Here is a 27,035-nt window from a genome sequence, read left to right as displayed (position 1 = left end):
GCCTGGTAGCACCCACGGCTTGGCAGGGCAGGGGTGTGGGTGGGCTGGAGTGGGGGTCTGTCCCCCGGGCAGTGCCTGAGGGGGCCCCCAGGAGGCTGGGCAGAGGCAGCAGGGGCTGGTGCTGCCCATGTGGCCCTTCTGAGGAGCTTTTCCATTACCATGCACAGCCAAGCCCCATGTGGAGAAGCAGTATAGAGAGTCTTTGCTTCCCCTCCTGCCTTTGTAGTGAAGCTTAAGGTTCCCAAAATGTAACAAAATCTGATGTGGGTGTTGCATCTCAAAAGTTACTGATTTTTGTAAGTCTTGACTCCCTCATCCTGTTTAAGAATAAAACGTGTATTCTTTTCAATTTTGCTTAACCTCAACTGCCCTTTCTTCTGGAAAACGAGGTCACAGAACAGTGCCAAGGAAGCAGGGAGGCTCAGAGATTAAATTTCTTTGAATAAATCCAGTGACATTCAGAATAGATAAGGTAAAGCCTCAGACGTCCCTGCTTCAATTAAATAAACTCCAAACCATTTGGTATTAACTGAACAGGAAAGATGCAGCATTTAATGAAGTTACCATACCCTAAAAAAATCTGAGAACTTTTATGTTATGAAAGTCCAAACGTTTCGATCTCAATCAAACCAGAAATTTTAATGAACATTTTGAGTCATACCTATCACAGCCCAGAAAAGTCCTGCTTAGGGATGGGTAGGAGGGATTCTGCATTTTATTAAATCTGCTGAACACAGGCACTGCCAAGCACTCCAGATCTGGGCCACAGTTGGCTTTCTTAGCTCCTTGTGTCAGGTACAGTCCCCTTACTTCCATCTTTTCTTTGTGAACTGGAACAAAACTGCCTGGAAAATAAAAGGCCTTATTATTAGTGTACAGAGCATAACAGCAGCACTAAAGTGCATCTTTGAACCATCTCAGCTAGTGCTTTGGGTTTGTGCAGTTCTTCACACCTGGGATATTCTCTGAGTACATCACCCAATTCAGCTTTAATTGAGTACAAAACAATCCCTCTGCTGAAAAAGCCGAAGACTCATATAAAGGTGATATCAAGAGATCATAATTAATAAAATGTTTTGTTGAGACAGTTGTGATGATGACATATTAAAAAGCAGATAAATTAACATATTGCTGAAAACAAAATAATCGATAAAACTCCTCAGCCACATGGCCCGTCAGGTTACTTTCCAAGGGAAATATTTAGAGAAGATATTTAATAACTTTTCTTATTCAGTCAAAATGCATGTTTTAAATTTCTCTTTTTACTTGCTTTTGGTTTTTTAAGTGTTTTTTTTTTAAATTACCTTCTGCTGTCTCTGGGAATTCATCTTACTGTTCTTTTGTTGACCTGTTCCTATGTATTAAAAAGGGGATAGAATAGTTTATCCTGAACAACTGCAGTAAAAAGAGCAGTGAAGCATCTGACACTCACCAAAATGTTTCCCAGAGGTGGAATTATCTATAGGTTTAAAGTTAAAACATTTCAGATTTCTTCACTGGACCTAGGCCACTGCTAGAATATTGTCTGCTTTGTTTCATTGCCTAAACTTTTAACTTTTTAAATAATTTTATTTCAGTGAAGAAAAAACCTATGAATGTCCAGACTACCGAACATCAGGTCCCAATTCCTGCTACTTTGATAAAAACCACACTAATCCCCAGGCAACATACAATATCACTGTAATGGCAACGAATGAGATTGGAAGTAACAGCTCAGATCCTCAGTACATGGATGTGGCCTCCATAGGTAAAAAGAGAAGAATGAAATGGAAAACAAACCCATTGGAGACATATGTAGTTTTTAATTCCAGAACAAGTAGTGGTGAAAAATCTCTTTCTTAATGACGTGCAACTTGCTAGGAAGGAGTGTTTATCTACATATTATCTAAAATATGCATATTCAATTTATGTGAGAAATGCATTTTACTTATAAATTAATTAACTACATATTTTCTTGTAATTTTAACTTTGCCTGAAAAATTGGCTCCAGTTTCTAGTTATGCCCAGTATTTCAATTTGACTCAATGACAGTTTTGTAGATTCCTAGCACTGCAGAATATAACACTTTCAAATTAGATTAAGCTACCTAAGTTTTACAACTGTAAACATCTTTCTGGCTGCTGCCATTGCAGTCTTGGGAGCATAAAAATAACTGCCTAAGAACTCCATGGGCTTCTTGTAGTATTTCATATTCCTAACCCCATTCTGCTTCCTGTATAAACATAATCTACATATTGTAATTATAAATGTACTTAGTCTTTTTAGCTATGAAATACCTGATATTTTAATTTTGCAAGAGTGGCCTAATGAAATTATGATTTGTGTTTCCTTAGCCTGACAGAGTAAAGTCTAAGATTTGCTGATACTGTGGTAAATCAGTAGCTAGTTAAACATTATTAGGGAGAAAGAAAAAAAGGCTAGTGTATTAACACTTCCTTTACAGAAACGCTGAATGATCTGAAATTAATATGATTAAATAGAAAACTGTAAAGGAGGTGCTTTTTCTGAGAGAAAATTGAATTAATATAAAACTTCTCATTTATACAGTTCAGCCAGCTGCTCCTGTGAGCCTCTCTCTAGAAACCAAAACATCTGCTAACATAATGTACCTATGGGCAAAATGGTCTCCTCCTCCATTAGCTGGTGTCAGCTCTAATTCACATTCATACCACTATGAGCTACGACTAAAACCCGAGGAAAAGGAAGAGTGGGAGGTAATGAAAAAATACATTTATTTTATAAAATCTTTCTGTGAGTTCCCTTCCCTGAATTCAACTGCTGTTACACAATTTTTAGTTTCTGTAAGGATAAAAAAATTAATGTAAGCAAATCTGGTTAAAGAAAGAAAGTATTGCAGTGTTTTGTAGAGGTAGTGAAATTCAAGGTATTCGTATAACTGCCCTAATGTCATATAGTAAAAAAAAAAACCATAACTATTTAGTCCACTGATATAATTGTGATTTTCATCAATGTGCCTATTCCTAAGTGTTACAGTAAGATACTGCTTAGCTCATATAGTTTAAACCAAATTAAGATCAAAGCAGTTTACTAATTCATTAACATGTAATTAAAAAAGCAGTCAGTTAAGAATGCAGGCAAGGCCAGTATCAGCAATAACACAGAAAAATCACAGTACTGGCTGTTTCAAACAGTTAGTAGACACCTACAAGTTTATAAACACACTTCTATAACTAGTCTCAGAAATACATTATATGCAGAAATTCCCCCCTCCCAGGAAGGGTGGGTTACAAGCACACCCCAACCTCCAGGGAGTACATAGTCCCCAGTTTACACCCACTTCTGCAGGAGAGACAGATGCTTTAACATAATGTGAAACCCTGTCCCTTCTTACAGTCTACTAAGACACACCTCAGTGAGAAAGCCCCCACAGGGACTCAAGCACCCACCCAGCTGTGGGTTTCTGCCTGCTGCTGCCCAGGCTGGCTGGAGAGCAGCTGCTCACAGCATCAGAGGGGCAACCTGCTCTCCTTGGCCCAGGCAGAGGTCATGATGCCAGCAGAGCAGCTCCTGGTAGCAGCCAACCAAACTTCAGCTACCACTGAAGTTCCCTCTCTCCCCCCCACTAATTTTCATGCTTCTTTAATGCTGCTCTTGAAGCTGACCCTTTTTGTTAAACAAGTCTCTCTCTTCCTAATTGCTATTTAATTGGGCTGAGAGTCATCATCATCCTCTTAAACATGATCAACTGGAGGCAACACCCCTCAGAAAGTTTAGAGTGTCCTACTCACACACATTTCCACTGACATTCCCATCTGTTGTCGTTCTTCTAGGGCTGAGCCACAGTACTCCCACAGCTGAGATACCAGAATAAAATATCATTATTAAAGTTTTAGTCAGGTGGCCTCAATCCTATATAAATTGTTGATGCCTTAATGATGGAGAAAGTCCTGAAGGACTTCCAAAGAGAGATTCAAAGGGCCTGAGTAAGGCACTTAATAAAAAGCACTAAAACGAGCCATTAAGAAGCACAAGGCAGAGGGTTTATCTGTGAGTTGAACTCCTTATAGTGTTCCTTGCATTGTGGAACTGATGGAGTACTGTTAGGAAATCTACAATTAAATATATTTCTGACTCTCAGAATTTCAGTGCCACCGAACTGGGTTTCTCTGTTAAGTCACTACCTTTGCTTCTTTGCAATTCACATCTTATAAAATTCCCAACTGAAACACTTGCCTTTCAGAAGTCAGTGACACAAGTCGCTTTATGTTTGGGGTTTTTTCGTTAAGATGACCAAATTCTTTCTCGTTTTTTCCCATCCGTTTTCTCTTCCAGACAGTATCTGCTGGAGTGCAGACACAGTACAAAGTGATTAGGCTACAAGCTGGGGTGAAGTACGTTGTTCAGGTCCGTTGCACATTAGACGTTGGAGAATGGAGTGAGTGGAGCTCTGAAGGACGCATTCAGATCCCCAGTGGTCAGTGGACGATTGCTGTTCTGTTAATTTTTTTTCAATTCTAGCCAGTTCAGTGTCGTAAAAGGTGCTTAAGTGGCAGCCCTGCAAACCCAGTTCCTTGCATGGGTACTTCACAGTGCTCAAGGAACAGCTCAGTGCATCTGACTGTACTTTGTGTGTAATTGTCTATTTAGTCCCGTTGATCCACTCAGGACCCTCTGCTGAAACTGGCTATGACAGACAGGCTGGGATTTACTAGGAACTCACTTCTCATACAGGTGTGCCTAAAATAATGTATTGTTCCCGTCCTTCTGTTTAAAAATCATTACAGATTTCATCTGTAGCTATAGGTATAAGGTAATGGTACTTGTGTAAGAATCATTCCTTTGTAACTGGGCTGCCTCACTGCCATGTCTCACAAAGTGTAACACTTGCAGCTACTATTATTACATGGAAATGATTATCTGTGTATGGTTGGGTCTGAGTGGATACATTAAATATGCATGACATCATATCTTGTTGTCAGACATTTTAGCCAGGTTGTCTCCAAACTTCTTCTCACATTAATTGTATTATTGATTATTTGACATGGAGACTGCTAAAGTCCTGTTAACAGAAAAATATTTTTAAATGTCCCATTTTCAGATCTGTCTTAGGCAATTATGAATTTGGAAAATCAATGTCCCTACTCTAAATACCAGAAAATATACATTATTGATGTATGCCTAACTCCAAAAGTTTTAGTCTCATTAGGGTTTTGACTAGCATAATCCTATTCAAAATTTAAGCATCTTCCTCTACCCTACTCTAAGTGCTTTGCTTGAGTCTATCAAGACATCATTAGGAATCCAAATAATTATAAATTGCTTGGCAGCAATCAGGCAAGTAGCTTGAGTACTGAACATCATGTCACTTTGAAAGGAAATAAGATTTGTATCTCTGGAGTCGGCTCAGCATAGGTACTTCAGAGGACAATTACTGGCAAGGACATACACAAATGGGCAAACACTTAATTTTTTCATTTTTTTCCCATAAAAGCCAAAACAAATGATGGCATACTTTTTAACAATCAAAAGCATCTTGAAACTTTTTTATTTTTTAAAGAAAAAAAAAAATATTTCCATAGAAAATAGATTGGATAGCTGAGTGGTTTTTAAATCATCACCTCCTGTGACAGTATTTGGGTACCCCTTACCAGATTTGAGGGCAGAGAAGAGCCACAGCCTGGGAATTAAAATATAGCTCCTCAACTGAGGGAGCTGCTGTGGGATTTTCAATGCATGTCAAAGTAGCTGCTGCCCTAACCACTGAACTGTCCTTCCTTTCCTATGCTAATAGGAAGCAAAGCTTTTTCTTTCCTTGGCAGGGCGGGGGGGGAGGAAGTACTTTCCGGTGCTTTGCTTGACATTGTTTTATGAATCTTACTTATTAATTCATTTTTTTATGTCTTATAGGAGAGTCATCTCCTGAAAAGCCTACAATAATAAAGTGCCGTTCTCCAGAAAAGGAAACATTTACTTGTTGGTGGAAACCTGGTTCAAATGGAGGACATCCTACTAACTACACTCTGCTTTACAGCAAAGAAGGGTAATGTGCTGTGTATAATTATTCAGTGTTTTAGTAGAAAGTGCTGGTAAATCAATCCTAATTGGTTTTGCATTTAGGAGAGGTCATTTTCCATAGCATATGGTTTTGTCCAACTGACATATTCTGGAATAGCACTAGCAGCAACATATTTATGGTTGAAATAGGATCTCTTTGCTATGTCAGTTTTTTCAAATTTCTGAGAATTCTTCTGTCTTGAAAGATAGACTGCCTTGAAAGTTACCATGGTGAAATAACTGCATAATAGTACACAATACAAATGCACTGTCCTGTAGTTCTTTAGTCACACAGTCCCAAAACAGCCAGATTTTTAAATTTTCATATTCTGATAATGCTTATTTATTTTGCACAAGTATTCAAATGCTATGACTGCCTTCTGGCTTCTGCAGTAATCTTGGTCCTGGAACTTAGATCAAGTGCCAAACATCATTTTAAAGGAGTAGTCAATATTTTGTTTGGGTTCTGTGACCTGTTTGGCTCAGCCAGCAATGCTCAGCCTTGCACTGATGCTAAATTCTGTACTTGTCAGTTGAGAGGCAGGTCTTAGTGGAAAAATGCAGATACTGGTCCAGCCAGAGCAGAGTGTGAGGTCCACATTCACAACTTTGTCTTTTGTTATTGTGCATCTCAAAAGAGCCTGGAAACAACTTTCTCTCCAGTGCCTTGCTGCCTTTGGGAAGCTTGAGAATGGGTTTGGAGGACAGGTACAAAGTAGATTTCTTTTGAATGACAGGTGATGAAAGACCAAAGTAGATCCTGAAAGCATATTAATGCTGAACTCAGGTAAGTGTGAAATGAACACTGAAAATACTGAGTTTTTAATAGATGGGTGAGAAAACTTCAGCAATCACTTCTGCTGGCTCTCTAGAACCTGTAAGGGCTATTCAGTAGACAATGGCATTCAGGAAAGTAAGAGCTGCACTCTACTAGCCCACTGCTGCATCTACAGCAGCCTAAATTCTTCAGGCTTTGTAGGCTTTATTTGGGGGCCAGGGGGAAAGTGCTTACTCTAGGATTGTCCATGCCTCTTTAATCTGAAAGCAGTTTTCTGATTTCCTTCACATTGCCAGGAGTGAAAAATCTGGTCCAGTCCTGCATAATGCTGAACTACAAGTCATCAAAGTCAGGTGTCTTGGTCTGTGTAACCTAATCACTGTGTTTCTTTCATTTCAGAGAAGAACAAGTTTATGAATGTCCAGACTACAGAACTGCAGGCCCCAATTCATGCTACTTTGATAAAAAGCACACTTCTTTCTGGACCATATACAATATTACTGTGAGGGCAACTAATGAAATGGGAAGTAACATATCTGATCCTCATTATGTGGATGTGACTTACATAGGTAAAAGATTAAAAGTATTTTCTGTGGAACCAAATAATTCAAAATTACGAGTTTTGACACAACAATTTTAATTCCAGCTCTTCTCATATGTAGTATTACTTACAAGTTAAAAACTTGTAAGAACAAATAAGATCTTATCTGGTGTGATAATAAATCAACATTCATCCCTTTACCATTTTCTTTTTAAAGGAAGCCTAAAATTGCTAAGAACTTTAAAACTGCATTCAGATAACTATTTACTGGTTTTCCATTTTTGTTTCAGTCAAGCCCTAAGAAAAACTACCCAGCTAAAATCTTTTTTACACTCTACCAGCAGCAGAAATCAATTTGATCTTTTAACTAATACACTTGAGCTTGGTTACCTAAAATTGTTTGAATTAGTGCTTTGTATAGCATCTTTTCTCAAAGTATTTCCATGGAGGTTAGGTGGTTTTTTTCTAAGGGAATGGAACACTTTCACTGATAACCATTTTGTTGCCAATGATCTGGCTGCCAGGCTGTCTGGTAAACAGCTTTTGAAGAAAAGGCTTTACATTTTACTTCCATGCTCTGACTACTTACTTGATGAAGATTTGCAGCAGACAGTGGTAAAATACATGCATGATGTGCAGAAGCTCTGCCTCTGAACTGAGGAAGATGCAAGCCTGACTGTAACAGAAACCTAAATTCCGTTTGATTTATTTTTGAAATACAGATGGGGTTTTAATATTACTGGTTTCTTTTCAAATATCCTTACTTACGAATGTAGGGGTTATGCTGTTGTGTTTTCTGAATGTAAAAGATGGCGGGGGGGCAAGTTTAATCAGCTACATCTGTGTTTTCAGCATTCCTAAATGAATATGCCAACTTTGATAAGATTATGGTAAAACACAACTTTCAAATCACAACTTGAAAGATGTTAAATTTGAAAGCAGTAACACATGGTAATGTAAGGAAAAACTATTTCTGGTGATAAATTATTAAGGCAAATCTCAATATAAACTCAAGATTTTTACTGTTCTTTATGTTTTTTGCTTCAAATTCATAAGTCCATGCCTACTTTGTCAGGAAACTCTTCACCCCTGTGTACCAGCAACAGTTCTAAGTTACAGCACACAATGGAGGTGAAAACTCACCACTCACATGATTTCATATTTCTTCCTAAAATGTAAGGAAAAAATAATTTAGACTCATATGGTCATTCGTTTATTTTAACAGTACAGCCCGATCCTCCTGTGAATGTAACTCTAGAACTAAAAAAGCCAATAAATAAAAAACCATATCTGGTCTTGACGTGGTCTCCACCCCCGCTGGCTGATGTCAGATCTGGATGGCTTACTCTGGAATATGAGTTGCGACTAAAGCCTGAAGAAGGAGAGGAATGGGAGGTAAGGATGTTGCAACTTTTTGCTAGATGATATTTTCTGATCAGGAAGAATTTGTCAGCTAGGTCTCATGCCTGATTTTAATGAAGGAGGCACACTGAATAGTTTTTAAAAAATGCTTGTGTGTTCTATACTTTCCTGCTAAGAATAGTGGTATCTCAGATGCTGTTGTGTGTTAGCAGGTGCCATTATATAGTAATCATATTGGCATTGCAAATTAAATTTTTCAGTCTCATTTAGGTTTCTTTTGTGATAATTTGCTCTTAACCATAAGCACTTCTTAGGTAACAGAAAGCTCAGTAACATTGTAAAACCAGTTAAATTTGTACAGCTAGTCATTAGGTGATAGTTGTCACAGGCACACAGTAACAGTAACTGTCTATAGCCAGCATCTGCAACTCAAACTGCTGAGCAGCAAATGAAAGTCTCCAGCTATTGGTATTTGGCTGCATCCCCTTCTTGTCTTCTGCAATACCTCCCAGTCATCTCTGTATCTCTTCCTTCCTTCCCTCCCCCTGTCACTGCACTTTCCAGCTCCCTAGACATTGCAAGATCCACTTTTTACTATCTCATGCAGTTCCACCAACTCCATATTCCTTCCTTTCTCTTCAGTTTAAAGCCATTACCCCTTGTCCTACCACTGCCCTCTCTGGTGAAAAGCCCCTTCCCAGCTTTTCTGTAGGCCCTTCAGGTACTGGAAGGCTCACCTAGGATCTCCCTGGAGCCTTCCCATGGCTGAAGAGCCCCAACTCTCTCAGCCTGTCTTTCTAGCAGAGGTGCTGTGGTTTTGTAGTGGTTTAATTTGCACAGTATAGCAGAGTCAGATCTCATTCCCAGTAAATAATGTTAGAAAGCTGAACTATAGAAATAAAATACATGTACCATTGTTCCATGTCTGCATATCAATTATTAGGAAGCTATCCAGATTCTTTCTACATTCCTAACTTGATTATCAAAACTTAAACCTAGCTGTGATTTTCATAGGAAAACACGATACATTTTATGATTTTTATTTCATTTCCAGACGATTTTTGTTGGACAGCAAACACAATATAAAATGTTTAGTTTAAATCCTGGAAAGAAGTACATTGTACAGATTCACTGCAAACCAGACCACCATGGATCATGGAGTGAATGGAGCTCAGAAAAGTATATTCAGATCCCTACTGGTGAGTGGCCAGTCATCCTTTCAGTAACTATTATTATATGGAAGTAAATCTAATACTTCTGTTAGCTGTTTACGACACCCGTGCAGATTGACATCCCATAGTTTGCCTAGGACAGGTAAGAACATCATTGGTAAGGTAACTGAATTCCCAGTGTCCCTGCACCATACCCAGTTAGCTTTCTCCTTCATTGCTTTTTGGAGTTCATAAAGTGAACCAATTTATTTAGTTATTTAAACATGTCCTTTCTGTTGATTGCCTAATTTGTTCTCATGATTGTGGTGGTTAAGACACGGACTCCAGGGTGAGAAGCAATGGAATTGTTTATTATGAGAAAAATGCTCCCTTATATACTTTTGCAGTGGAAACTGAGAATAAGCAGCCAGGGTACAGAGAGTGTAAGCGGGACTCACACCTGCTCCTTGGCACATACACAGTCTCTGGGTTCCTAGGATGTAGCCAATCACACCCCAAACATACAATAAACAGTGTTCTGATTTTTGTCAACATTCACAGCAGGCCCTTACCTGGTCTCATATTGTTTTATCTACTTCTTTACAGATAGAGAAGGCCCTTTTTCTTTTCCCATGGCTGTTCTCCACACATGATGGTAGTTTATCAATTAAAAAGAAAACTAGTAACTGCATTAAAACTGCTACATAGACAACAAAGAGTGACTGCCTTCAGACAATAAGAGGTCTTTGTTACTTTTTAACTAGAATGAATTTGAAAGAAATACCTCAGTGTTAAAAGTGTCACATCACAATAGAAATTCCTAAAAGTATCTACTCCTAGATCTTTTAACCCACCACTTAATTGTATTATATGTATTTGATAATGAAATTACTGCATTACTGGCATGATTGGATTTGAACCCAATTGCTATAACTGGCTGTGACAAAATTCCTTTCTTCACACGTCTGTATCATTTTTCAAAGACAGTTTATTTCCTGCACACTACCATTAGTAAAAAATTATATTATCAGATACTACAATTATTGCTGAGATCCATCTGTGCTAGTAAAGGCCTTTAGATTCAATACCAAGTTTGGCAGTTTATACCAATTTTTTAAATAAAAGTAATTTGAGGCTCTTTTTGCATGCTGACTATGCTTGTGCTAGACATGTGTCCTTAAATAATGTCTCTTCCCTAGACTTTAAAGTAAAAGATTTGGTTGTGTGGATCGTTGTTGGTGTCTTGTCGTCTCTTATATGCGTAATCATGAGCTGGACAATGGTTTTGAAAGGGTACAGGTAAGTCACCACTCTCACAATTGCATGGAGTTGAAAATTCTGAGCCAACTTTTTAAACATAAATGTCTAGTATTTTATTCAATTTCCTGTAGGTTTTGTGTTCTCTTATGGGCTGTACGTTACAGGTATTTTACTTTAATTTCCCAATGGATAAAGAGGCATTTCTGTTCTTTAGATAAACCAAGCTAAATTCTCAGTTGGTTAAGACATGTCTCTCTTAGATCTGACCATCTTGGTTAGCCATGTAAATATTCAGCGAATGTCATTTGGAATATCCCTGCTTCTGTAGAAGGCATGTCTAGTTTTGCCCTAATTTCCTAAAAGAAACTAGATTATATTATGACTTTGTCTTTTGGCCCACCTGTCAGTTCCGCAGATAATTTGCAAGACAGAAGCTTTTGATGGAAAAGCCATCAGAAATAATTCATCATAAATCCCATTTAGTAACAGTCAGCTGACTGTCAAGTATGCACATATAGGCCCACCTCTGAACTATGCCCCAGAAAGCTGTTTCTAGCTTGTTTCAGTGATAAAGTTACAGTGATATTAGAGAACCGGAGGTTAAGAGACAAGGGACAATAAAAGGACATTAGTAGTTTTACTTCTCCAGATGACTAACTTCTGCACTGTTCTCTTTCCTATAAATACATCTAAGGATAACTTATGAACTGTAACTGGATTTATAAATTACCAGCATGAGTAATAGACAGAAAAAAGATGTCTGACAGGGAGGTATCAGACATGAGAGAAGTGCTTAAAATGTCAGTCTGCTTCAGAGGAAATGGGAGAACAGAGACAGGGCTCGTGCTTACGCCCTGTGTGTTTGTTCCTTTTTTTTTTTTCCAGAATGATAGCCTTTATCCTACCACCAGTTCCAGGACCAAAGATAAAAGGCATAGATACACATCTGTTAGAGGTGAGTACCACTGATAACAACAACATAATTTGCCATTACTTACTTTTCCAAATTATGTACTAGGGAACACAATTAACTGTAGTAAAGAATAAAACAGATTCAACTAATTTAATCAGTGTGAAAAATAAGTGACACTTTCAGGTTGGTCATGTGGAGGGCATGTGTGAGACAGAGTCTTGCCTTGCACTCGAAGTAGGAGGGTGTTTGAGAACAGGGTTTGCAACCTCAACTGTTCCCTGGGACACCACAAGAGCCAATGCCTGTGTGATCTTCCTAATAGTTCTTATGGAAGTTGTTCTCCACAGCCTCTTGCCATGGTGAGAAGACACTGTGCTCTATCATTGTCCCCCGTTACCCTCTTGTTAAACCCATGAGATTTGTAACTGGTGAAAGCTCCCTAGTCCTCCCATTTTAGAAACATGAATTCTGGGGTTGTGTCTTCCCACTGATGTGAACTCAAAGACATTTTCTTCTGTTCTTACACTATTCTCTGCAGCAGTAGAAATCCAGTTCAGTCTAGTGATATAACTACTAAAAATACTTGTATTTTAAATACATAGATTGTTCACAATTGTTCTTGTTAGATAAGCCCTAAGGTTAACAGTGAAAAAATGTATGTTATTATGCCCTTAGACTGGAAAATCTGAGGAATTATTGAGCGCTCTTGGTTGCCATGGTTTCCCTCCAACATCAGACTGTGAGGAACTACTGATAGAATATCTAGAGGTAGAGGACAGTGAGGATCAGCAACTTATGCCCAGCCATGACAGCGGTCATCCCAGTAAAAATGCAAAAATGATACCGAAGGAAACAGACAGTGACTCTGGTCGAGGGAGCTGTGACAGCCCTTCCCTGCTTTCTGAGAAGTGCAGGGAGTCCCACACTCTTCCATCAACATGTCAAACACAAGAAGTAAGAGATGTTCAAGAAAATAAAGGAGGAATAAGGATCTGGGAAACTCACTGTATAGCCTCGGAACAGAAAATACTCCTTTTTAACCATGAGAGTACAAAGTCATCCACATGGCCTGCAGCTCAGTTACCTAATAATCAGCCTCCTATGTTTGCCTATCACAGTACTGTAGATATACCTAAGATAACACCGAGTACCGCAAATATGGACATTGCACCAGTTTTTATGGGAAATGAAGAAAAGCATCATTCACAATATCCTACCCCTGAAACTGTCCATGATGACATGGGAAAGCAAAGAGAGATGGAGAATTTGCATTTCAAAATTGACCAAACCACAGTGCAGGTCAAACAAAACAGACCTAATGACAAGTCACCTTTTTTGAACCCTAAACTGATGGATTATGTAGAAGTTCACAAAGTCAGACAAGATGAAGAGCCAGCAGTATTACTGAAACATAAAGAAAATAGTGGAAAGACTGAAAAATACACTGTTTCAGGAACCAGCAAAGAATATACAAAGGTCTCAACGGTTGTGGACCATAATATCCTAGTACTAATGCCAGATTCACGCATTCAGCACATACCTGTGTCTCAAGAACCTGCAAGGGAAACATCTCAGATCCCTCAGGAAGGTCAAGCTGAGAAAAATATGAGCTACTGTCTGACAGTTCCAAGCGAGTGCAAAAGAGACACCAGTGGATCAGAGTACATGGACCCATCTTCCTTTATGCCCTCCTTTAAATAACTAGTAGTTAGTACAGTTCATGCCTAGTAGTTAGGTACAGTAAAACAAAGCCAAATAGCAAATAGTTCCTTTAAAAAGCCTAGTCACCTATGTGTATTATACAGAAGATAAAATAAGCTGTGGGTTGAGTTAATAATCATGGAAGTAAACCTTGGATCATTAACATGTTTTTCTGCCACAGGGAAATGAGAAAATGGATATTATCTGTCACAGAAAATAAATTGTAAACTAATTATTAATTGATTGAGCCTGAGAGAATACTGCAGATTTAACAAAGACCATAGTGATCTGAACAGTTCCTAAATCAGATAAATTGTTGCACAGCAGCATTATGATCTACAGTGTATCTTCATCTGAATGCATTCTGACACTAGATTAAGTTTTCTTCATATTTTTCTCTATCTTTAAGAAAAAAAGGAGTTCTTATATATGACAAATCACACATAAAAGATAATTGCAGTTATTTAACAAATTCTTCTAAATATATTTTAGCTTTCTTTCAATGTGACAGAAGACTTTGCATCCCATTCATATCCTAGTCCAATCATACCAAACTTGAAAAAAATAGCAGGACAATATTTTATATACTGCCTTACTGTATATAATATACAATTCTACTTTAGTACAAGCCCGTATGTTTAACCATGTATTTTTAAAGGCTATTTTTCTATTACCAAAAAAAAAAAGCTAAATAAAATATTTTTTGATTTCCCAATGTTATTTAGCTACTTATGAACTTTTCTGTTTCCTTCTGCTGACACAGCAGTAACAAGTCTATACAAGTTCTATACAAAGCATAAAATTAAACTTTATACTAATTAAGAATACAAAGTAAATTTTAACTATATTTCTAATATATTGCAAATGTATTACTATTTTAATTGTAAGTTATTTATTTAAAATGTTTTTATCACCTGTAATTATAAAATTATAATAGAATCTAGGGTTTGAGAGCGAAGCTATTTTCCCACTGTATTTGTACTCTGATGCCAATCACAAATGGAATAGTGTTGTCCTGCATCCTTAGGCACAGCACTTTTCCCTAAGCCTGGAAGGAAAGTTTGAAGTCAGATTTTTCATAATGAAGTTATTTATGTTAATTTTGGGATCCAGCCTCCAAAGTCAAAGGTAAGAGGCATAAAATCTGAGTCAGAGCTTTGCTGAAATATTAGTGTGAATGAGGAAAGGAGTCCATGTATTTGGGCTGGACAGATGTCATAGAATCATAGAATCATTTAGGTTGGAAAATACTTCAAAGACCACCAAGTCCAACCATCAACCTAGCACACTGCCAAGTCCACCACTAAACCATTTTCTCTAAGCACCACATCTGCACATCTTTTAAATATCCCCAGGGCTGGTCACCCAACCACTGTCCTGGACAGCCTGTTCCAGTATTTGACAACCCTTTCAGTGAAGAAATGTTTCCTAATACCTAATGTAAACCTCCACTGGTGCAACCTGGAGCCCAGTCCTCTTGTCCCAGGAACAGCAGTGGGAACACTGAGGATTCCTCATATGCCTAGTAACCAAAGGCAGAATTAAAATGATACTGGAATGGCTCTGAACTTAGTGTGGTCCTTCCTTCTGAACACAAAAGTTTAATCTACTCCAGGAAGGTATGATCAAGCAATGACTGAGTAAAACCAGGCCAAGTATTGAGCCAGTATCACTAATTTCAGGGGAATTTGGAAACACAGAGGAAATTGTACTGTACGTGTGGTGGAAAGTGTATTTACTATAGATGAGATCCCTTCTGTTCTTTCCTGGTCAGCTTTACATTTCTTTAGCTTATAATTATTTTATGCACAGAGCCAGCCTTCCTGCAGTATCAGGAACCTGCTGCAGAGCCAGCCAAAAGAGACTTTCAGATTTTGAAGGTCCCAGAAGGCCACATCTAGTTTGGTAAATCAGATTCTCACCTTTTACCTTCATGCCATGGAACTTGCTCAAGTACAGGTCAGTCAAGTCATGTAGCCCTTCAACTGGAAGGACTTTAGAGTTTAACTATCTGTGTGTCTGTAAACATACGTATTAGTGTATATGTAACATTTGCATTAGGCATAAAATTCAGAGCCTGTGTCCTCTGTACAGGTAATGTACTGCTCACTTTGACAGGCTGATCAGAGCAGTCTGGATGCTCTGCTGAATGTGCAGAGAGGTATCTTAAATAAGTAGCCGCTTATTTAACGCTTGAAGACACAAAATGACTTTTCCAGAGAGGATCCAAGCATAAAATCTGGTTAATTATAGTTAACAATTGTTTCTGTTGCAACAATACACTGTAGCATGCAGTACACCTTACAAATTTTCCAGAGATGCTAAAAGTACTGCAGCGAACCTATCAACTTTTCAGTACAAACTGGAATGTTTTGCAGGGCAGCAGCTGCTGTGTGTGCATGTGTCTGAGCTGATAACATACTCTTTCTCACAGTGCTTTATTTATACTTCAGTTTTCTGACTGAACGTGACAGAGCTGATCTGGATCAGACACATTCTTTTTCTCTACACAGACACAAGCTGCTGCTTTCTACTCCTAATGATGTGCATAAAGCAATGCTGCTACAGGACTTCTGTGATGCATCTCACGATGCATAGAAGCTACACAACCTTTAAAGCCACAGCCTAAAGATTTTCCTCATGCAGTAGGTTTCTTAGGGTACAAGGCAGGTGACTCCACAGATGTTAAAAAACAAAGAAAGCACAGGATAAGCTGCTTTGGACCTAAGGCTTTGCCATAAATTTGTACTGAAGCTGCAAAATAGCTGTAGCCTAAATTACATTGTGAGGTGTAGATTCTCTCCTGCCTTTTCTGATGAATGTATCAATATGCCAAGTCATCATGGCTTTCTGTGCAAAGGGAAATTCAGTCAGAGGGGAAGAGGTGCATTTTCTGGTTGCTCTGAGGTAGCTAAGCTTTTTGGAGAATGTGCTAGCTAATACAATCTGAACACAATTTTCATAAACATATTTAATAATTTAAGCTGAACAAATTTGTAGATTAATTATCTTTCCCTTGGATTTGCTTTTATTTTCCAAAACACACTGTTACTCCCAAGGTAGGAACAACACCTTCTGAAAGTGGCCTTTAACATCTGAAAGTACATTAAGAAGAGAATAAAGCAGTTTTCTGTAAAAATCAGAATAACCTTCTTCTAAGTGTATAGGTCTTTGGATTTTCAAATACTTCTTTCTGTTTGCAACGATGTTGTTTGCTTGCAGCTCTTTCAGGAATAGCTTTTATTAGGAGACAGGTGAGATTTGGCAGCAGTTGTACACAAATTGTAAAATTATGACATACCAGTGGGAAATAACAGGCTCTCAAGACATCCTTTGATATACAGAGGGATGAAGTCTGTCACAGAACTTACCCCAGGAACAGGGATTAACCCTCTATCCCTTACCCCATTAGTCAAAATTTATTACTTGGAATAATGATTTGTAAAATTTGAACATTGTTCTCAATGTCAAATTTATGCATGAATCACTTAAAGTGCAAATTACTTTTTAGTAGCATAAAAGCCCTGAAAGGAAGGATTAAAGCCCTCAGAAGTAATTAGTTTTATAAAACTCGTAAAATCATATATATATATTTTAATTAATTACCTTCCCTTTAGACTCTGACTAGTGTTATTAACAGGTTTTCTTCAGTATTGACAAATATGACTCATTATCTTAAATTTTCTAATTATTTTCTTTAGCAAAGACATATTTGATGTACAGTTTTAGTATTTTAGTGTAATATTCCTGGCTTTTAAAAAAATACGATTTCTTGAAGTGGGACAGATGTTCCCAAAACTCATGTAAAATCCAGACTTGAAAAACTGTGTAGATTATACTATGTAACTACAAACATTACTTAAGAAAAATGCTGTAAACTGACCTTATATCATGCTAGTATGGGGATAGATGTGTTTATGGAACAAACTGTAAAAAAAAAAAAAAGAAAGAAAAAAAAAGTCATGATAACTGATTTATGTTAAAGCAGTGAATTCTGTGGTATATCTGTTTATGTGTCTGTTTAGATGGCTGACAATATGCAGTTGCTTTAAATGTCATTTAAGTATTTAAACTGTAGTAACAGCAGGTGTTAATAATGAATCATCAGGATTTTGTTGTGATCTCTGAAGCATTGTGTATGTAGGGTGCACTTCATGAAGCCTGCAAATGTATTTCATAATTTTTCATTAATTGTAAACAATTTAAAGGTGTTGTGCAAGGAAACCAAAGTCATCTAAGTCAGCTGATAGATACTACACATCCTCTACAAAGCCATAAAGACAAATGAAATTAAACAGATCGTAAGATCAGGCATCATGTTCTCAACAAACTACTACCTCAGATCATGTTTCTTGTTCCCATTAAAAAGGCAGACAGAAGTATTTTACTTTGTGTGTCAAATTGTGAATCACTCTATCAAGATTTTTAAAAATCCTGGGTTTAATTTTCAAATTATTTTTGTTAACTGACAGCTTGTTATGGAATCATTACTTATGTTGCACTGGTAGCACTAGGATGGGATATTTGAGATGTGTAGCAAAATTAAATATTTTTTATGTGGAAAAATAACAGAGAAATGTCCATGTTTTAGGGAAAGCCATACTGGCCAGCTTCCCAGCCAAGAATCAGTGTGTTGCCTGGGCTGAAGATTTTTTTGCCACAGCCTGTGTGTACAGCTTGCTAGGGCTGAATGAGCTGAGTTGTCAGAGATGCTCTGATTCTGGGTCACAGCAATGGAACTAAGCATTTATCAAAACTTGCTATTTAGAAAGATCCAGTTTTAGCTGCCTTTCTGAGAAATAAATTTTCAAACTGTCCCTAAATGAGCAAAAAATGGACATTAACCCAGCTCTAAACAATCTCAAACCCTCATTCAGACTCAAGTTCCTGTGGGTGTGGAAAGATGGACTGAATTATGTTAACTGGAGCAATCTTCAGGAGCTGCCTTGAAAACAATTTGGAAACAAACAAGGGAATTTTGTAATCCTTCCTGTGTATGTCAAGCAGGAGATTAAAGATAAATGGAATACAGAAACACATGCTATATGGGGATAGAGAGCTTAATGATGGAAAGAGGGACACGATTGCTGCACGTGGCAAAGTGGAAGAGGTGTACAGTCACTATAGGAGGGTGAATAGGTGGATAATTAGAGAAATCAGAGGGGGTAAACAGGCATTCTGACTACAGCTAAAAGGGAGGGACAACAGAAAATGGAACCAAAGGAATCAAATGTAAGAGCAGGAAAACTGGGAACTAGCAGAACTGCAGAGAGTGATAAATGAGGGGGGAAAAACAAAACAAAACAAAACAAAAACACTTTGATATCAAAAGTGGGAATATGCACAGGTACCTCATATAGTCCACAAAAGTAATAAATACTTATTACATGCTAAATAGTTGACAAAATGCTGAAATCAGCTATTGATCAGCTGTTTCATATGAGCAGCAGAAGTCATATGTGAGAAGTGGTCACTCTCTTTCTGTCAGTTACAGGATTTTTTTCCATATATCTTAAAGTGGTCCTGGGCAATCGGAATACTTGGAAGAGCTAGATCCTTCATCTGATCTGTGTTGCATTTCCTACATTCCTAAGGGAAAAAAAAAAAAAAAATCAAGATAAATAAAGTGTACCACACTTTTTATAAAGCAACCTGCAGGTTTTCAGATAGATCTACCAATGAGGTGTATCTATCCATTTACATCATCTCACACACGCCTATCATTCTTAAGCATTCTTCTGTTTTTTATTTATTAAACATAATGTAATGTCCTAGAACTTCCAAGAGAAAAACAACTTTGGGGATATTAGCAAACCATCTCTTGGCATTTCTGGGTATTGTTTAGTTTGCACCTATGATAATGTATCTGTTAACATTTTCCTTCTTCAGAACATCCCTGTCTTGGTAATAAATTTGGAAAATTGCCAAGTCAGGCTTAAAAGACATCTCTCTCTTTTAAGCTAAGTTTTTAAGATAAACTATTGTATCTGTCAACATTTAAAAACAAACAAACAAAAAAACCCCTGAATTAGTTGTGTGACCTCTTGCAGTACTGATACACTAAGTGCTGGGCTTACACTCAACATTTTGATGTGTAGAGAAGTTAGATATAAGGAAGCCTTTTTTTTTACATCTTCCTCTTTTATTTTTGGAAGGTTTAACATCCTGTCCTATTTTGTGATGCTGCTTGTCTTGGACTTTGTCTTGATTTGACTTTTGTTTTGGTCAATGCTGCTTCTGGTTCTTTTTTGTTGTTGTGAGCTGCTGAGTACCTTCACCTCATTTTGACATTAGTAAAAATGGAAATGTTTCACTTCAATTCCTACAAAGTCTGCCATGGTTAGTTTCACAGACATGTAGCACTGAGTAGAATTTTTACAGGATGCTGGAAATCTTTGTAGAAGTCACTTGTAGAAAATATCCCTTCAGTAGAACCGAAAATTACACGTCTAGAAAGAGGCAGATTTTTCTACATGCAGAATACATGCAGAAATATAATGATGTCAAATAGTATTTTTTAATATTCACAATGCAGTACACTACTCTCAACTTTCATCTCTGCATCCATCATTCCAAAAGGAAGAAGAAACTACTGCTCAGATATACTCAGAAAGAGCTCCTGGGCTGCTTTACTGTCATTTTTCATTTTGGAAAGTACTTTTTTAAAAATCTGACTACAGATACCATTCATTGTCAGAAATAACACAATCATCACTTCCATATATGCATCATATTGCTCAGAGATACTCGGCACTATCTGAGCTTCTGAAATCCTGATATTGTACTTCATCTATTTTTTTAGTCATTGTGAAAAATACAGCAATAGTGAGGGTGCTGGTCTGAAAAAGTGTTGCCCGGAAAAAAAGAAAAAAAAAAAAAAAAGTGTCAGCAATTGTTAACTAATTGTATTTGTTAAAATTTCTGCCATGCTGTTAAGTGCAGGTAGAAGTTTCTGGAGCTTCCTTGCCTGTAATTGTGCCAGCAGGTCTCACAAAGAAGCATATTTATAAATTAAATTGCATGTTCTGAATAATATGCAGAATATACAATATACTTGCCCGAAGAGATAATCCAATATTTAAAGCAAACTTACTTCATTTCCATAAACCATTTCACTGCTAGCCCTGCAATACAGACTAGGCATTTTTTCCATTACAATTTCAGAATTTGTATGCAATTTGGAATATCCGAGTTATTGTTGTGTCATTGCTGTACCAACAGAATGACTTGAAGCACAATTATTCTATGAACTAGATCAAAATATTTTGTAAATTTCTAAAATTCAAGAAATTACATAAAGTAGATTTCATATGCAGGTTGTACATTGGTTGGAGAATACTGGTATAAAAATAGTTGCTCAGGAATTCTTCATTGTTTCTAAGTGTATCTGAAGGAAAATGCTTTATTTTTTAAGTTCTTAATATTGAAGATGCTGGCTTTGATAAAATGTTAGCTATTTCATTCAGAAGATCAATATTGTTATGAAGTCTGTAGCTTTCTGATGGAATTTTCAGTCTTTTGTCTTTGTAAAATCTCTTTGCAGTTGTGTTTGCATTTCAATTTAATAAAAGTTCTTGTGTGAAATTCACAAATTCTACCTTTTTTCATTAAATCTAACGATGTCATATAAAATGTTGAGGGTGAAAAAAAAGGAAAAGCCAGACATCCAGCACAGCCTGTAGGACAGATTCCCACTGTTCATGTGGAAAGCCCCATGACAGATGTGTTAAACCCACTTTGCATGCACTGAACAACTGAATCAGTTACTACAGACGGCTCGTGCATCAGCTCATTTCTTTTATATGAGTGCTTCTTTGTGGCTCTGTCTCTGGAGGAAAATTATCACTGAAAATCAGGGCTTTCAAGTTAGCACAGGAAAAGTTTGAGAAAGGTTCAGCATTTGGGAATCCTGTGAGAAACGTTTGTGGTGCCAATGAACAGGCCCACACAGATCCTTCAGTGAAGCACAGTTTATTTACAATCTTGCAAGAATGGGTGGCCTAAACAGGCACACCCATAGGAAGGTGAATAACAGTTTATATTCCCTATTCCCCATGCAAAGTTCCCTCCCCTCTTTCCCCACTGGCTGGGTACTCCAGGGTTTACAGCCCATCCGACGCTTCAAATTATCCTCTAAGTTTCCCGCCCCTGTTTACACATCCCATTCTAGCAGTTTACTTTTTACCTTTTAAGGTAGAATTTTGACCTTTCTTGCCCCCTTGGCTGTCTTCCCAATTAACAAAATGATCTATACCTACTGGTGTCATCCTGCCCTGAGGAGCAAGATAGAAGTGGCTTTGTTTGGTCTTATCTTGGGCCATAAATCCTTCTCCATGTTCAGATCTCCAGTCTTGGACCATAAACCACTCCCGGTGTCCTTGGAATGTGCAGGTATCTCACTTCTCTCAAACAAACTATTATATTCCTAACACTAGGGTATATATATATAAAAAAACAAACCCAACACTACGTTTCTAACACTAGAATGCAAAAACAACACTACATTTCATTTCTAACAATTCCCACTTCTTTTATTTACACTACTGTTGCTTTTTGCATTATCTCAAGTTGTTCTGTAAGATGCCTCTAGTTTGAACAACATGATTTCACATCTCTCTTCAGGGGAGAGGCAGTCTGGATTTTGCTCATCTAATAATAGCATTGTGTCAGTGTATGAAGGTGGCTTTAGAGGCATTTGCTTTGATAAAGCAGTTTCAATGAGACGTTGAACAAGACCTCGTAGGCATGGAATTATGCAGCATCCTATTGCAATCAGTACTCCTGTCATTATAATTAAGGATGTTAAAATGGAAATTATCATCCCCTTCCATTTCCGAAACCAGGACTCTAACCATTCAGTGCGTGAGCTACCCCTGAATTTTCTGCGAATTCATCTGCTAGAGTAGTGAGTCCTTGCAGTGCCTTAGTTACTGTACCATCAGGGGCAGTATTATTTGGGATAAAAGTACAGCATTCATTCCCTAGCATTACACATACACCCCTCTTTTCAGCCAGTATCATGTCTAACACTATTCTATTTTCCCATGCCATCCTGCTGGTGGCATCCAGTTGTTCTGCAATTCCTTTGACTGCGTCCCTCGTATAGTTGATGAACCTTTGTTGATTATAATAAATATAATTTATCCAATCCACATTTTTGTTGACTGTTACCCACCAGAACAGGAAGGATTCAAATCCTGCAGCTATCTGATTTCTAGCTTTGTGCTCATCAGGAACTCCCCTGGGGACCCCAATAGCATAAGCGTAAATCCTATAATCAAATGATCAATTCTAGTGCTTCTTCAGTTTAAGGCACAAGGGGTTTTCAGCTGGGTAGGCCTGCCACTGTACTTTCTCAGGTGGAGCCTCTACTGGTCCTTTGAGTCGGGTATAATGAGTCCACCCTTTCTCAGCTGTCCAGATGGCAGTCTCTGTAGTCAACAGAACTTGAAATGGTCCTTCCCAGGTTGGTTGGAGTTTGGCTTCTTTCCAGGATTTAACCAGGACCCAGTCTCCAGGCTGAAATCGATGCACTGCAAATTCCAAGGGTGGAGTCTGCACCAGGAGCCCTTGGTGCCTAAGGGAGGACAAAGAAGACGACAACCCGAGTATATAGTTCTTCAGAAAAACATCTTTAGTTTCAAACTGTGGAAGTCCATCACCTTTGCCTAAATATGGTAGTCCAAACAGCATTTCATAAGGTGACACCCCTATGTCTTTGCGAGGAGCAGTCCTGATTCTTAGCAGAGCAATAGGTAGGCACTTAGTCCAAGGCAATTTAGTTTCCAGCATTAACTTTAACAACTGCTTTTTTAAGGTCTGATTCATTCTTTCCACCTTTGCAGAAGAGGGTGGGTGCCAAGAGGTATGGAAATCCCAAGAAATACCCAGGCTGTTCATTAAGTTCTGCAACACTTTGGAGGTAAAGTGACTTTCCTGATCTGAATCAATGTTTTCCACTATCCCGTATCTGGGAATGATCTGTTCCAGGATTACCCTTGCCACTGTTGCTGCAGTGCCATATTGAGGGGAAATGCTTCTACCCACCCTGTTAGATGATCTGCTAGAACCAGTAAATATTTAGCTCGGCCCATCTTTGGTAATTCAGTAAAATCAACTTGAATACTCTGAAAAGGTCTTGAAGCTGGAGCTCGCCCCCCTGTTGGTTGCCTTTTTAGCACCTTTTTGTTGATCTTTCTACAAACCATACATCCTTCACAAATTTGCTTAGCTATTGTATAAATTCCATGCACCCATATTTTTGTAGCACCAGGTCACACATGGCTTGTGCTCCCCAATTGCTACCTTGATGCAGAACAGCTAATATTTCCCTCATGGTTTGTTTGTTTAACATTTCTCTACCATCTGGGAGTAACAATAGAGATGGGATATTGTTTTTGCCTCACCACCTCATTTGCCTTTTGCAATGCAATTTTCAATGGGGTTATGTTCAAACCTCCTCTATTACCATCTCTGAGCCACACCATGGGATCTGTTCCAGCCTCATCTTGTTCTGTTAACACATTCATAGAAATAACTATACATTCTGAGTGAGTTCTGATTTGCAAGCCCAATTGTGTAAGCATGTCCCTGCCCAATAGGTTACCACCTGCCTTGGAAACATACAGCAACTGTCCCTGGGCTTTTCTGTTCCCAATTTTAAGCATTGTAGGTTCAAATGTAGAAACTCCAAACCTTTCTCCCTCTATTCCTGCAACAAACACTAGTTGACAGGTTAATTTTAGCCCAGGAGGAACATAGTTTAAAGAAGTTCTGCTTGCTCCTCTATCCACCAAGAAGATTACCTCTTCTTCCTGGGGTCCCACCTTTACATTTATCAAGGGCTCTGGGTGGGACTGAGAGAACCCCTGACCTCATCACTCCTGAATTTCAAGATCCATCATTGACATCACCCTCCCTTCTCTCTTCAAGTCTGGGCACTGCTTTTTAAAATGCCCCAGCTTGCCACAGTTATAACATCCAGCTGAAGGGAGGTTACCAGACAATCCTTGCCCTGATAATTTCCTACTTCATTCTGCACTTCTCGCTCTCGTTCTCTGTTCTCCCTTCCCTCGGCTCTGTTTCCACACTCTCTCTCTCTCTTGCACTATGGTTTCAAGTCTCTGCTTCACAACCTGGTCCATTGTAAAACCATCATTTTAACCTTCTGTTTCTGTTTCTCTTCCTCCCGATTCACATACACTCTCTGTGCTTCTCTCAATAACTCCTTGAGCGGTTTCTCACTCCAACCTTCTACTTTCTGTACCTTCTTTTGAATGTCTGGCCATGCCTTAGTAACAAAATGCACTTTTAACAAACCCTGGGCCACCAGATCCTCAGGGTTCATCCCTGAGTATTTCCTCATCTGATGCCATAACCTTTGTAACAAATCTGATGGGGACTCATCCTTCCCTTGCTGAAGTTGAAATGCCTTAATAAAAGGCATGAATTATCCCTGTCACATCATCTTTCACAATTTCCTCATCCACCTGGCTGTACTTAAAGATCACAGAATAATAGAAATACAGAATGGTTTGGTTTGGAAGGGGCCTTAAAGATCATCTAGTCCCAACCTCCCTGTGTGGACAGGGAGACCTCCCGCTAGACCAGGTTGCTCAGAGCCCGATCCAAGCTGCCCTTGAATACATACAGGGAGGGGGCACCCACACCTTCCCTGGGCAACCCATTCCAGTGCCTTACTGGCCTCACGGTGAAGAATTCCTTCCAGATCTCTAACTTAAATCCACCCTCTCTCAGTTTAAAACCATTACCCCTTGTCCTGTCACTGCCCTCTCTGGTGAAAAGCCCCTCCCCAGCTTTCCTGCGGCCCCTTCAGGCACTGGAAGGCGCTATAAGAGGGTCTCCCTGGAGCCTTCTCTTCTCCGGGCTGAGCAGCCCCGACGGCCGACGGCACGTGCGGAGGGGCGGGGCGAGGGGCGGGGCCCTGACACCCCCCCGAGTACCCACCCCCCCGGTGCCCACCCCCCCGGGTACCCACCCCCCCGGTACCCACCCCCCCGGGTACCCACCCCCCCGGTACCCACCCCCCCTGAGTACCCACCCCCCCCGGGTACCCACCCCCCGAGTACCCACCCCCCCCCGGTACCCACCCCCCGGGTACCCACCCCCCGGGTACCCACCCCCCGAGTACCCACCCCCCGGGTACCCACCCCCCTCGGTACCCACCCCCCGGTACTCACCCCCCGGTACCCACAGCCCCGGTACCGAGCCATGGCGACGGGGAGCGGAGCGCTGCGCTGGGGCTGCGGGCTCGGCAGCGGTGAGGGGCCGGCGGGCTACCGGGGGGCGGCCGGGCTGTGCCGGAGCTGCTGTCCCGGTGCCCGCGGGATGGGGGTCCCGGGGCTGGGCTGGGCTGGGCTGTGCCGGAGCTGCTGTCCGGGTGTCCCGGGCGGGGGCTGCGCGGGGCTTTTCCCGCGGCGGGAGCTGGATCCGCCGGGTCTGCCGGGAGGACTTTGGGTGTAGCTGCAGATTCCCCTTGGCAGAGACCCAAAGGCAAAATTTCCCTTAACTTAAGGGTTTTTTTATTATTATTATTAATAAGCTTGAGGCTGGAGTCTTGCAGATGGTTTAATTCACCAGTGCTGTGAGTGGTTGTAAAGGAAGGGGCAGTGTATGTCACTTATTCCAGGAAACCGTACTCTTCATTCATTTGTATTTTGATGTGGCTTGGAAATTGTTTAAAACCTTTGAAAACAGTTCTCAGCAGATAATATGAGGGGTGTAGAAAGAGAAAAATAATTAAATGGCAACTTTTTTTTGATACCTGCTTCATTACCCTTGCAGCTAAGTGAAAGGTGGGACAGTGTGATGTTTTTAGGGCTTGGAAAAGAGGACAGAGGGTGGTAGAGGCAATTAGCTGTCAGGGCCCTGAGCAGCCCCACCTGGGGCCTCCACCTGTGCCTGCTGCCCAGGAGCCCTGTTACAGCTCAGCCTCCAGTCCCTGCTTCAGCTGTGCCACATTCACAGCCTTGCCACCAGTCCAGCCTCTGGCCCAGGCTCCTGGATCAACCTTGGACCTGTGCCTTTGTCTCTAGCCCTGTCTCTGGCCTCATCTCCTGCTGTTTCGACTGGACTACCTGGGTGGACCCTGGACCTCTTTTTTTTCCTCCGCTCATGTGGGGCACTCTCAGTGGACTCTGGTTTGGACAGTTTGTTCAGGTCTGTTGGGACTGTACCCTGGTCCCCCAGAGCACCACCTGTGCTGCGGTCACCCTGCTCTCCTGGCTCATGCCCTTGTAGAGGATTCCTGCTTTTGCTGTTCCAGATCAGATGCTGTATTAGAAACTGTTCTGG

General features: G+C 39.6%; 1 protein-coding gene across 5 annotated transcripts in view; it reads left to right on the top strand.

The window, feature by feature from the left end:
- The window catches only part of LOC127396100 (prolactin receptor), an 87,124-nt gene that overhangs the window by 47,778 nt on the left and 12,311 nt on the right, over positions 1-27,035 (top strand). For 3 of the 5 annotated variants that reach the window (XR_007891902.1, XM_051643714.1, XM_051643715.1), the window contains exons 5-14: positions 1,578-1,747; positions 2,548-2,714; positions 4,294-4,435; positions 5,869-6,001; positions 7,193-7,362; positions 8,560-8,729; positions 9,751-9,895; positions 11,047-11,146; positions 11,993-12,062; positions 12,696-13,466. Coding sequence is in view for 4 of the 5 variants with exons in the window: in XM_051643714.1 (XP_051499674.1) it covers positions 1,578-1,747; positions 2,548-2,714; positions 4,294-4,435; positions 5,869-6,001; positions 7,193-7,362; positions 8,560-8,729; positions 9,751-9,895; positions 11,047-11,146; positions 11,993-12,062; positions 12,696-13,466 (2,038 nt within the window). In the remaining variant the exon portion in view is untranslated. Of the gene's footprint in view, positions 1-1,577; positions 1,748-2,547; positions 2,715-4,293; positions 4,436-5,868; positions 6,002-7,192; positions 7,363-8,559; positions 8,730-9,750; positions 9,896-11,046; positions 11,147-11,992; positions 12,063-12,695; positions 19,036-25,910; positions 26,002-27,035 lie in introns of those variants that run through there. The other 2 variants (XM_051643716.1, XM_051643717.1) reach the window with 2 other exon arrangements.

The sequence above is a fragment of the Apus apus genome, chromosome Z (assembly GCF_020740795.1).
Source record: "Apus apus isolate bApuApu2 chromosome Z, bApuApu2.pri.cur, whole genome shotgun sequence".
NCBI classification, from domain to species: domain Eukaryota; kingdom Metazoa; phylum Chordata; class Aves; order Apodiformes; family Apodidae; genus Apus; species Apus apus.
This window is presented reverse-complemented; position numbering and strand designations above follow the sequence as displayed.